The sequence below is a fragment of the Cicer arietinum genome, chromosome 2 (assembly GCF_000331145.2).
Source record: "Cicer arietinum cultivar CDC Frontier isolate Library 1 chromosome 2, Cicar.CDCFrontier_v2.0, whole genome shotgun sequence".
NCBI classification, from domain to species: domain Eukaryota; kingdom Viridiplantae; phylum Streptophyta; class Magnoliopsida; order Fabales; family Fabaceae; genus Cicer; species Cicer arietinum.
This window is the reverse complement of record NC_021161.2, coordinates 41,991,035-42,004,561: the sequence shown is the minus strand read 5'-3', so window position 1 is coordinate 42,004,561 and position 13,527 is coordinate 41,991,035. Positions and strand designations below refer to the sequence as shown.

At 29.6% G+C, this 13,527-nt stretch overlaps 2 protein-coding genes across 2 annotated transcripts in view; both read right to left on the bottom strand.

Annotated features, from left to right (window-relative positions):
* LOC101504325 (embryonic abundant protein VF30.1-like) overlaps positions 1-390 on the bottom strand; it is a 1,837-nt gene extending 1,447 nt beyond the window's left edge. The window contains exons 1-2 of the mRNA XM_004490695.4: positions 279-390; positions 33-141 (exon numbers count right to left, since the gene is read on the bottom strand). Of these exons, the coding sequence (XP_004490752.1) occupies positions 33-141; positions 279-317 (148 nt within the window). The 5' untranslated portion in view covers positions 318-390. The remainder of the gene's footprint in view (positions 1-32; positions 142-278) is intronic.
* Positions 391-4,945: 4,555 nt separating this feature from the next.
* On the bottom strand, positions 4,946-6,649 carry LOC101504008 (embryonic abundant protein VF30.1-like). The gene is made up of 3 exons (XM_004490694.4): positions 6,491-6,649; positions 6,167-6,275; positions 4,946-5,849 (listed from the first exon to the last, which is right to left on the bottom strand). The coding sequence occupies exons 1-3, from the start codon at positions 6,527-6,529 to the stop codon at positions 5,188-5,190; spliced, it is 810 nt and encodes a 269-aa protein (XP_004490751.1). The 5' UTR covers positions 6,530-6,649; the 3' UTR covers positions 4,946-5,187.
* Positions 6,650-13,527: the final 6,878 nt, after the last annotated feature.

Sequence of the window (13,527 nt, the reverse complement as noted above, 5' to 3'; positions counted from 1 at the left end):
CTAACAAATATATATATAATACTACTACTAACAAGGTAACAATAGATCAAAGAAAGCCTTTGGAAGAGGAGCATTTGGCCAAACAGATTTCCAATAATCTTCGGCAGACAATGGTGATGCGTCAATTCCCACAAAAGTCAACTGTAATAAAAAATATTCAAATTACATATATTAGTATTGTTTAAAAAAAGTGTCCCTCCTTATTCCTTAATGATAATTCCTAATGAAAACTTTGTATGGATCTTTTAATTCTTGAAGTAGAAAATAAGTTAGCTTACACAAAATAGAGCTAAAATAGAGAGACGTGAAAACTCCATTGGTTGGTTATGAAGAAGTGATGACTATATATAAGTTTACTTGAGTGTGTGTATAAATGTTACAAGGTGCCCATTATATATAGTAAGTTCACATGAAAAGCTTGTCTTAAACCATTTTGTTCATTCATTTTGATTCCTACAAGTGGGTAACAGAACTTGTGCAAATGTCGTCCATGCATCCCACTCCAAGGTTTGTAGTACCATTGTTGTTTCCATGACATGGCGTCCATGCAGGATAGATACATAGAATCTCCAAAACTTGTGGTACCAATATTTAATGTTGATTCTCCTTGAGTAAAGGTATTAACAAAGCTTAATTTATTTTTCTTAGTACAATGATGAGGCATGATAGATTTTTAGAAGGCAACCAACAAAAATTTAGTGTCAATTTTCCAACTAGAACAGATGTTTAGAAATATTTTACTATTTAATTATATTCTAATTATATTATGTAGACAAATATCTTATATTAATTATATTATTTATTTATTTATTAAGAGTATTAGTTGACTAGCGATCAAATTAAATAATTAAATTAAGCTTAAAAAATTTAAGGTTTCTGTAAATTAGCGTTTTTTTTTTGTTTTCATTCTTGTAATTTTTTGTTTGTTTCAAATTTAAATTTGTAAGTTCAATTTTGTTTTAAAACCGTCTATATTGTTAGTTATTGTTGAAAAAAGCTGACATGGAAAACAGAGAAGAAATGAAAATAAAAAAGCGTGAACTTGCAGAGTCAAAAATCAAATCAAAGTATATATGTTTAGTCCTTGTAAATTCGTGTTTTTTTTTTAAATTTTTATTTTTGTTCTTGTAAGATTGCACTTTTTTTTTCCACCCATTCTCTATTTGTCATGTCTGCTTTTTTTAACAGTCACTAACAACAAAGACGATTTTAAAACAAAATTGAACTTATGTGACTAAATTTGAAACAAAAAAAATTATAGGGACAAAAAAAACCATTAAATTACATGGACTAGACATATACTTAAGCCATAAATAAATTAAATTAATTCGAATTACTAACTAAATAAATTAATTAATATGGGTTCTACTCAAATATGAGTGTGTAACAAGTGACTTGTGTTTGTCATCCGTCTTTATTTTCTATGTGTGTCAAGACTACTACCGAGAGACCACAATAAATGAATTCATCAAAAATATCTTTGATAAATCAAATATGTGGAAGATCCTAATTTATATGCATGTTCATTCATTGTTTGACTTCCATACTAAAATATAATTATAGTTTTAATCTTTATATTGAGCGCATCTTGTTTAGTAAATGTAATTGCAACATAGATTACTTAACACTACTAGAAATATGTACAATGACTTTGCTACAATTATGTTCATAAGGTGGTAGCTCAACAATATGAATTTAATATTGTAATCAAAAGAGATATAATTCAAATATCATTTGGAACAATCGTAAAATAGTCATTAGTGTTAATTTAATAATAATTTATCCTTCTCCCATTTAAAAAAAAAAATATTATAATTATTATTTATGGTAATGATATAAATCTTATCTAAACTTAAGAAGAGCTTTTAAAACATTTGAAGTTTCTATGAATCTTGAAGCTTAAAAAATAAATGTGCTAAAATGGTTCTATATATACAAAACAAATCAATTGTTTATTTTGATGGTTTTAAGATCACCAATTGGGAACAAATATATTTTTCGAACGGTCCAAATATTATATATATATATATATGTATTATACTTATTTACCTTTCTAAAAATACACATTAAAATATACTTTGTTGTTAATCTATCTATTAGACAAATGTAGTCCTTTATATATATAGACAACTGCATTGAAATATAGTGAAATATATACTTAGAACTACACATAGGAAAGTCGAGAAGGTGTTTTTGACTTAAATCTGTCATGATTCAACATAGGCAAATGAATTATGATTTAAGTTTCATAACAATAACTATAGTAGTTATTTATGAGAATAATATTGCATCCACACCTTAGTTGAGAATGATTCATTATAGGAGATAGAACAAGAGATATTATAGCATAATAGTTTTTGGTCTTAATGTTCAACCAATTGATAATACAAAAATCAATGAAGTCATCCGAAGAAATTTTTCAACAACTACTACAATTGATTGATCTTTATTGTTTAACAAATTGTTATCTACATAGAAATGATAAATAAATAAATATATAATGCACTATTTTTTCCTTCACCGAAATTTTATCCCTTTTGAGTTTTTCTTAAAGTATTTTTAATGAGACAGTTCCCACAAAAATGTTGTAAATTTTTTTCTTCACAAGAATTTTTTACCACTAGTTTTTTTAGTAAGGTTTTCATATGGGGGAGTGTAGTGAATAATTAAAGTATTTAGTGGATGTTTATATTCCTACATCATATAACTCCATAGTTAAATTAAAGTCATTCACTCAATTGTTATTGTTCTTCGCTTTAATTGTTAGTGCATCTAAAAATAGACTCTTAATATACTTATAAGTTACAAGATTTATCTCCTATTATCAATAGAACTCATGTGACTTTATAGAAATACACCTCGAAGAATATAATGCAAATATTATAATATTCTATGCTCTATTCTTTCTTCCTTCTTCTATACTTTATCTAGTTCAAATTTTAGTTAATTTTTTTTAAAAAAATTAGCAAAGTGGAAAAATTATTAATTAAAAAATTATAACTACTTACATTTTTTTTTAATTTAATAAAACTATAATTAAGTTTTGTAGAATAACAAGGGTTAGAGTGTAATATAGTATATAGGAAAAAAGGGCAAGGTTGTTTTTCATTTAGATTAGAATTTTAATAAGAGCTTCCAACTCCCATAGTCATAGGGATAGTCCAAGATTTTTATAATAATCTTACTTTTTGTTATAAAATTTCTAAAAAAGAATTTCAAAAATAAAATTTTACATGAAAAATTGATTTACATAGTTTATTTTAAAATATTATTTTAAGTATTCTATCTCTTTGCTACAATTTTTTTGGATAATGAAATTTCAAAAAGAAATTAAAATTAAAATTTATTTTGTTCATAAAAATCATTTTTTATAGATATTTTTTGTTAAAATTATCATGTTAAAATATTTAATAATAAATATCTCAGTTATAGAATGCCAAAATTAATTTTTTAATCAATAACAAATTAGACTAAAGCAACTTATAATATTTTTCAATAAGTTATCTTAAAAAAAATTTCCAATATAAAGTCAAAATCACTTTTTAAAAATCTTAAACAAACGAACTCATTATTACGTGGTTTTCATTAGGCATAGTAATAGGGGCAGATGCAGGTTTCGCCTCCTCCATCCCGCACCCGAGAAAACCCGCCACCGTCCTTGTTTGTTATCAGGTGTAAAATTTAATTCTCTATTTATATCTATGACGGGGTTCGGTCCCAACCACATCTACACCCATTCATATACATAAAATAATAACTTTAAAAGTCATATTTATTATATTTAATATAATAAAATTAAAAAATATTAAAATTATATTTTCTAGAGAGAAGATTATAATTTTTAATATTAAAAAAATATTAAATATATTGAATAAATACATGTATATAAAATTTAAAATTGACAATAATAGTACTAACAAAATGAGTTTGAGAACAAAGGCGGGGTGGATATGAATACTCCAAACCTGTCTTCGCCCGAGTTTTAATTCCGGAGAAAATCTACACCCGCAACCAATCAAAGTGAGTTTTCTCTGTCCAAATCGAAAAAATTTCAAGTGGATAGTCGCAAATACAAGTTGTGTTGTCATCTCTAGTTGTGTGACTATCTTTGCTTATTTTTTCACCATATTAGAAATATATTGCATGTTTGTATTTGTTTTAAGCTTTATTCAAATGTAAATAAGAAAATTACAAGCAAATTCATCATGATATGAAATATTCCCCTTCTATATTTTGAGATCAAAACTAATTAAAAAAACACAAAACATGCCAACAATACATATAAAGATTTTATAAATCAATGAAAGATGATCAAGCCAAAATTTTAATTCAAGTAATCAAACTAATTTCTTCCTGGACAATAGTCAAGAATAAGACAAGATCTATAGTTTTAATTCAATCCATCTTCGGAAAAATATATTGTTGGTGTTCGCTCTTATTGATTATAGGATGATCTTTGAAATGACCAATCCAATCACGTGTTGACAAATCATCATATATAAGAACGAGTGAGTATGGTACCAACATAACAAGTTTGTTGTCTTTGTATACACCACACTTAGACGGAAAAACAAACAAGTTTGTTGCCTATGTAAACACCGCACTTAAACGAGAAAAAAAACAACTTGACACTATGATGACAAACAAACTAAGCATCATGATTAGATTTAAGATATTTGAATAATTTTTAAATAATTAATCACAACAATATCACTTATTTATCGATTTATTTTAGTTAAAGTGTGTATAATAGGTATATGGACGAATAAGGTACCCAAAGGGTAAGGGTACACATATTAAAGTTGATACACGAGCACGAGTATGAATATTTTTATAAAATGCGGATAAGGGAACGAGTACTATAATATCCAATCCAAATCCTACCCATTGACATCCCTAGACATATTCTACTTTTTTAAAACACAAATGAAATATCAACAATATATTACATTAAATAACATTTTTTTATCATTATCGATTTTAAACGTACACTGGTGTATTGATCATAGGAAACTAGGTTGCCTACCGACCATACCAAAGTACACCCATAGTTCTAACTAGAATAGAACTACCTAGTTTTATTTGAAATACATGAGATTTGATACTTGCACATCGTGTTTCTCCATACAAACACATGTTTAGTGTAAAATTATTGAATGAGAAATGATGTGCACAACAAGTTAGCACCTAAATAACACATAGATGGTCATTAGAATGATTGGACACCCATGCAGCAGCCTTATTTCCAATGAAATGACAAATAGGGATGGTTCCAGGATCAACTTTAAGAGCTTCATAAAGCAACTCAGGGTTCATCCCTCTTGTATCATGGTGACAAACTGTTAAAGCCTTAGCTTTAGTTCCATCAGGGGCTACCAATGAGACCACATAAGCGATTGTTGATTGCACTTGGTGGCAATTGAATACAACTTTTTCGAAATTCAATCTATGACACATCACTGCATTGTCTCCAACTTTTTTCACTTCCTCAACAACATATTGGTCTTGGTTTTGGACAAAGGTACTTGAAATTGCCTTTATCTTTGTTGTCCCAAAATGTGAAATGACATGATCAATCATTGATTCCAAAGATGATACACAATGTTTGTGTTCTCCTGTAGCAGTTGGGCTTGAACAAAAGTCATTAAGACTTTGTCTCTCTTTATTTGCCAACCATATGGAGTCTGTAACACCTTGTGTTGGTTTTATGAATGGTCGCACCATCTTTCCCAAAGATTGAATATTACCCAAGGTCATTTTCTTTCCAGGATAAAGGTCATGTTCGAAAAAGAGTGTTGAATATTGATTCATTTCTTCTGCTCTGATAGGTAGACTATTGGTTCTTCCATCTGTACATTAACAAAAAAAAAGTATCTTATATCATGTTATGTGACACTAATTCACACATGAAACAATAACATTAACGTGACGAGCCATTGATTTATAGATCAATCAACCAACAAATTGGATTCTCTACAACTAATTTATGGTGTAGCAATTGTAAAAAGTATTAGATTTAGAGAGATCAAGTTTATATCTCTAAGTTTAAGAGTACTTATAGTTGTTGTACCATAAATTAATTGTAGGAGATATGAACTCTTCAACAAAACATTAAACTAAACCATTATAACAAAGTTAATAAACAAACACATACAATACTACTTACAAGGCAAAAGTAGATCTAAGAAAATCTTAGGCAGAGGAGTGTTTGGCCAAATAGATTGCCAATAATCTTCACCGGACAGTGGTGATGCACTAATTCCCACAAAAGCTAACTGCAAAAAATATATTGTTCACATTACATATTAGCAATGTTTTGTAAAAGTGTCCCTCTTCATGATAATATCTAATGAAAACTATTTATGCATGCACAAAACATTGAGATTAATTTATATTGTAATTTAAAACATTCAAAGTGCATGGAAGAATTTGAAACAATATAGATCATAACTTAAAGTTATCAAGTAAAGTAGAAAATGAGTTAGCTTACACAAAACAAAGTTAAAATAGAGAGACGTGCAAACTCCATTGATTGGCTATGAAGAAGTGATGACTATATAGAAACTAATTAGTTGAGTGTGTGTATGAATGTTACAAGGTAGCCATATATATAGTAATTCCACATGCAACTATTTAGTTACATTTGCATGCAAAGCTTGTCGTATGCCATTGTTATACATTGAAATTGATTCCTCCAAGTGGTTAAGAAAGCTTGTGCAAATGTCATCCATGCATCACACTCCAAACTTTATGGTTGTCTCCAAAAGGGTATCAAAACTACCTTGTTTTACTTTGTCCAAATGGCTTCCATGCACCACAAAGTTTGTGTGGTACTATTCTTGTCTTTAAGAGTTATTAAACCTGTTGTGCACATGGCATCCATGCAGCATAGTTACAATAGAATCTCTAAAGCTTGTGGTACCATTCACGTTGATTCTCCAAATATTAGAGATATATATCAACAAAGCTTAATTTACTTTTCTAAGTATAGTGATGAGGCATGATAGATTTTTAGAAGGCAACCAACAATAATTTAGTATCAATTGTCCAACTAAAAGAGATTACTTAATACTATATTGACTAATTCTTTATAGATTTGAGTCAAAAAAAAAGTTTCTTTATGGATTAATACAATGTGTGCCTACGTGGTATGATTGTGCCAGTAAAAATTTCTAAATGAATGATATAAAAGGCCGTATTTATCTATGTATTTATTTGAGAAAACATAGAAATAAATATGTTATAATTATGTCTATGATGTGTTAGCTCGGTCGTATGAGTGTAATATTATAACTTAGCATATATCATTTAAATTCTCTAAGGTATAATTTTAAAATAGTCATTAATGTCAATTTAATAATAACTAGATGGATCCATGCACATTGCACGAGATTTTTCATGAAATTAAATTATTATTTTTTAAATTGCGTGAAGAGTTAAAAGTGTTAATTTTGAGTCAAAAATCATACTTCAAATAGAAATGTTGTAAAATATCAGCACGTTAGAGGTTGAGTTCGGAGATATATAAAATTATTTTGAAATTGTAGAACTAAGCTTTATTGAAAGTCAATGTATTATACTAAGAGATTGAAAAGTTCAACATTGTGAAAATTATTTACAAAGTGCAAAAGACAATTCATGCTCGAAAACGTTACAACTTTAACAAAATTGTGTTAAGATAATGAAATATATTCCATAATCACAATTAAGGTGTCTATTTATACAAATGACAGAAATCTTATTTGCATTGTTATATATTCTAATAATATTACATAAGTTTAAAGTTTATGTTACTAAAATATACACAATGAAATTGAAATAAAAATTAACATTCACAAAAATAAATTAGTATAGTTATTTTAGTATCATGGTTTGTTTAAATTTAGTTTGTTGTCCATTAGCTTACTAACCAAACTATGTTTAACATAGTAAATAATTTATATATAGATAAATTTTTCCGTCTTTGAGCAGTACCCTCTAGCAACATAACGCCCAAGGACAATCATTTGGATGTTGAATCCACCATTTTTGTATTTACTTAAATCACCTTCACATTTACACAACAACTAATCGATACAATACAGTCATATAAAAAATATTTAAACTTATCAAACATGAAATAGAGACTTATCAAACATGAAATGCAGAAGAACAACCAAATCATAGTAAAAAAAACACAAAATAATTAATTTAAAAATTAGATAATGTTACCATAGTAGCTATCCAATATTGTTGGTCTTTTTTGACAATGGAAGAGAACCTTCATTAATTTTACTTCTTCAATGCAAGAAATTTAAACTGGCAAATCTCAACAGAGACTTGAAATTGAAAAACACAAATCTAAATTAGCAAATTTGATCCCTGCAAAAAATTACAAATAATCTTAAACGCAAACTCTTCTAAAAATTGATGAATTATCAAATAAGATTAATACAATACTTTGGTTTAGAATAAAAAATAATTCAACTACCAAATAGAATGAATGAATTGATTATTTAAAATTTATGTTACAAATTGATTTAGAAATTAAAATGAGCACATTGATGATAATATATTAACATTAATAAATTTATTAAGTAAGGGTGTGTGACTTAAAAGTTAATTAGCAGATATGTTTAAGTTTAGAAGATTATGTTTAAGTTTAGAAGACAAAGAAGTTTAGTGAGGTCCAAAATTTTTTTTTTTACAAAACAAAGTTTAGTAACAGAAAAGGTGAAAACAATAGTCATATGCATTGATAGATTAAGTAACCAAAAATTATAAAAATGAATTGCATTTAAGGACATGAATGATAAGGTATTACAATGAAAGCATAGAAGATATAATTTAATAAGGGTGAATGAATATAGAGAGTGACACATCAAATTTTTATGATGTGGAATAAATTTGAGTAAGTGACACATAAATAGATGATATATCAATGGAGAGAATGTTTAAGGTTATTTTAATATATTATAATAAATAATATATTTCTCATTCTTGATTTTTTTTAAAACATTTGATATAACTATTGTTTATATTGATTATATAATATTTTCTAAACTCTAGAAAGAGCATCTAAAATATGTTTGCTTAGAGAAAATATTTGAGATTGAATACATAAGAAATAGATAATTGCTTGGTATTTCAATTTGAGCATTTATGTGAATCTTGAAGCTTAAATAGTAAAGTGGCTAATATGGTTCGACATGGACAAATCCAACTAGTTGTGTACTTTCATAGTTGTAAGATCACCAATTATGAATAAATATATTTTTATAGTTAGAGAAATGATGAAGAACTATTTGATCACGCATCTTCTATTTATAATGAGGTTACGATAATTACATTAAAATACTAGAAACTTGTGTTTGACTAGAAGTTCTACCAATTAACCTAGGAAATTGTATAGTCAAAGAATAATAATCATACTTTAAATTCTAACACTCCTCGTCAAGTTGGAGCATACATATCATATGCACCAAACTTGTTACATATAAATTCAATTCAATGACCCCTAAGTGACTTAGTGAATATGTCAGCCAATTGATCATTTGAACCAACAAAATTAGTTGTGATTTCTCCGAAAAGAACTTTAATTCTTACAAAATGACAATCAAGCTCTATGTGTTTTGTTCTCTCATGGAAGACCAGATTGGAAGCAATATGAAGTGCAATTTGGTTATCACAAATTAGTTTCATTACATTGACATCTCATAACTTGAGTTGTTTGAGTAATTGTTTTAGCCATGTAAGTTCACAAGTCGTTGCAACCATATCACGATATTCTGCTTCTGCACTCGATCTTGCGACTATGTTTTGCTTCTTACTCCGCCACGATATCAAAGTACCTCCAACAAGGACACAATACCCAGAAGTGGATCTTCTATCTGATGGTGACCCTACCCAATCAGCATCAGAGTAGCCAACAACTTCGATGTTACCCTTGCTTGGTGCATTCACTAAGTCACTTAGGGGTCATTGAATTGAATTTACTTAAGAATATGAATCACAGTATTCCAGTGGAGCATCAAAAATTTACTGACTACATAATACCTAAGTCACTTAGGGGCTTGGTGACCTGGATTCATAATACCTAAGAATATGAATCACAGCATTCCAGTGACTATCACATGGAGCATCAAAAATTTACTGACTACACTTACAACAAATGCAATATCAGGTCTAGTTACTGTAAGATAATTAAGTTTGCCAACAAGTCGTCGATATCTATCAGGGCCTTGCAATGGCTCCCCCTGACCTGGTAGGAGCTTGACATTGGGATCCATAGGAGTATCACGCAGGCGACAATCAAGCATGCATGTTTCTTCAAGTATATCAAGGGCATACTTCCACTGAGTAATTGTTAAACTGAGCAACCTCAATCCCTAAAAAATATTTTAGCGGTCCCAAATCTTTAGTCTGAAAGTTTTGAGACAAATGTTGTTTGAGCTGATGAATGTCAACCTAGTCATTACTTGTGATGATGATGTCGTCAACATAGACAAGCAAGTAGATGCAAGTGGTTGGTGAATAGTGCAAGAAGAAAACCAAGTAATCAGCTTCACATCTAGTCATACCATACTCCTAGAGCACGGTACTAAACCTCTCAAACCAATCACGGGAAGGTTGTTTCATGCCATATAGAGATTGATGTAATCGACATACCAAGTGAGAGGTACCGCTAACAGTGAAGCCTGGTGGTTGTGCCATATACACCTCATCTTGTAACTCTCCATGCAGGAAGAAATTTTTTATGTCTAATTGGTGGAGGCCAGTGGTGAATAGCAGCTATGGCAAGAAAAAGTCAGACGAATGCGATTTTGGCAACTGGAGAAAAGGTATCCCCATAGTCAAGGCTGAAGATCTGTGTGTATCCTTTTGCCACAAGACGAGCTTCTAAGCGATCAATATTTCTATCAGACCCAACTTTGACTATATAGACCCAACGACACCCCACTGTGGTTTTTCCATCAGGTAGAGGTACTAAATCCCATGTCCCATTGGAGTGAAAAGCATTCATTTCATCTATCATTGCTTGTCGCCAGCCAGGATTACACATAGCTTCCCTTGTAGTTTTCAGAATAGACACATAATCCAAGGAAGCCACAAAAGCATAATAGGATGTAGATAATTGATTATAATTCAAATGACAAACATATATAGGATTAGGATTTTGAGATGACCTGTGACTTTTATGCAAAGCAATGGGTAGCCCTTGTGTAGGATGCAGAGAATGAGAGTTAGGTAGAGCAGGGGATGAGTCTTGAGGAGCGGGTGGTGGACGGGGCCTCGTTGGTAGGTGCATAGGGTGGTGCTAGAGACAGGGGTGGAAATAGAGATAGGGGTGGGTGCAATGGGGAGATTAAGGACCTCTGGAGAGATAGATTGTGACTGACCAGAATCATTGAACTCTTCTGCAGTAGAGAGAAAGAAAGGACGAGTCTCAAAGAAATTGATATCGGCAGAGATAAAGTATCGTCGAATATCTGGAGAATAGCACCGATAACCTTTCTGCAGCGAGAGTAGCGAGACAAAGACACTTAAGGGATTTTGCAACAAGCTTATATTTCCATGGAGTAAGGTCATGAACAAAACATGTGCACCCAAAGATACGGAGTGGTAGGGTATAAAGATTTTGTTGAGGAAATAAAATAGAATGTGGTACCTTGTTTTCAAGTACAAAGGAAGGCATGCGATTGATTAAGTAGCAAGCTATGAGAATTGCATCCCCCAAAAAACGAGGAGGTACATTATTGTGAAGGAGTATGATACGAGCCATTTCCACCAAGTGTCGGTTCTTTATCTCAGCGACACCGATTTGTTGAGGGGTTTGAGCACACAAATTTATTGTCATTTTTAAATTTTTATATACATATACATATTCAATATATTTAATATTTTTTAAATATTAAAATTAGAATTTTCTCTCTATAGAAAACATGATTTTAATATTTTTTTTTAATTTTATTATTGTATAATATTAATTATAATAAATATAACTTTTAAATTTATTATTTTATATATATGAATGAGTGTGAGTGCAAGCAGGGAAGGCCGAACCCCGTCGCAGATAGGAATGAAGGTTTAAATTTCACACCCGATAAAAAATAAAAGCGGGTGTAGATTTTCCATGACTAGTCAGATACATGGGTAAGAAATGCAAAAATTGCCCCATTACCATACCTAGCTAAGGCACCAATTCTCACAAAAGCCAAATGTATAAAATACTCACAATAGATTTGTGTTCATGATGATTTCAAACGAAAACCATACATATAATATGATCAAGCTAGCATAGTAGAATATAGGCCGCTACACAAAACAAAGCTAAAAGAGATAAATATTCAAACTCCATTTGTCGGCTATAAAAAAGTGATGATTGTTGAATCTTAGTGAGATGAATATGAGATTGTTACAATATTCTTATTATTTAGAGAATAAATTCACAATTGCATGCAAAACTTGTCGTATATATATTGTTCAATCATTTATTTGTATAAATGGATACCAAGTTTGAGTACATGTCATCCATGCAACACAACTTCATGATCGTTTCCAAACTTTATGGTTGTCTCCAAGAGGGTGTTTTCTTTACATGGCATTCATGCACAACTAGTTTTGCAAATCTTTGTGTTGTGTGGTACCATTGTTGTATCCAAGAAGATGTATTTGTTGTGCACATGGCATCCATGCACCTAATTTTCAAAATTTATGGTACCATTTATAGTTGGTTTATATTCTCCTAGAGTAGAAGTATCGGACACTTAATTTAAACTACGTTTAAAATGTTGGTTAATTAGCTCAATTAATCGATTACTTAATTGAATTAATCATATTTTTATACGTGATTAATCAAGTGTTACACATATATCATTACTTATTTACAAAATTTGTGGACACCTATATTTTTCCAACATGTTATTATGACGAGTGATTTAGATATGTATATATATATATAATTCTTTATAATTCAATAGTTAATGTTGCATTGTACAATTTGAAATCAACTAATATATGGTAACAATATTTTATATAAAATCGACAATTAAACAAAGGACGAAATGAAATAAAATTTTTATGTTGGACCTTTATATTATGTATAGGGTTTATGTTCGTTTGATCTTTGTATGATATAATAATTGCTGGCACACAAAAAAAAAGTATTTCCTAAAATATTTAAATAAAGTACGATAAATTCATTATTTTTTCATTAAATATGTGCCAATTGCAAATTTTATAATTAAATCATTTGTTTTATTTAGTAAAATTATTATATTAATTAAATTCTAAAAAGCACTTGGGTTGATAGCTCAGTAGTAGAGCATCTGACTGCACCGGTTCAAATCCCGTTGGGCCTTCTAAAAAATTGTATTTTTTGCATAAAAATTATAATATTTGTATATAAAATAGCTACACTATCAATATTTAGTCGCTATAAATTGCACTCCAATATTAACATGTGATTGAGGTGGAGGTTAGAATTAGGTGATATTATGTTTGGGTCTAATTTGGAGTGGATCAAAGTTTGGTCCAGAACAATTCTCC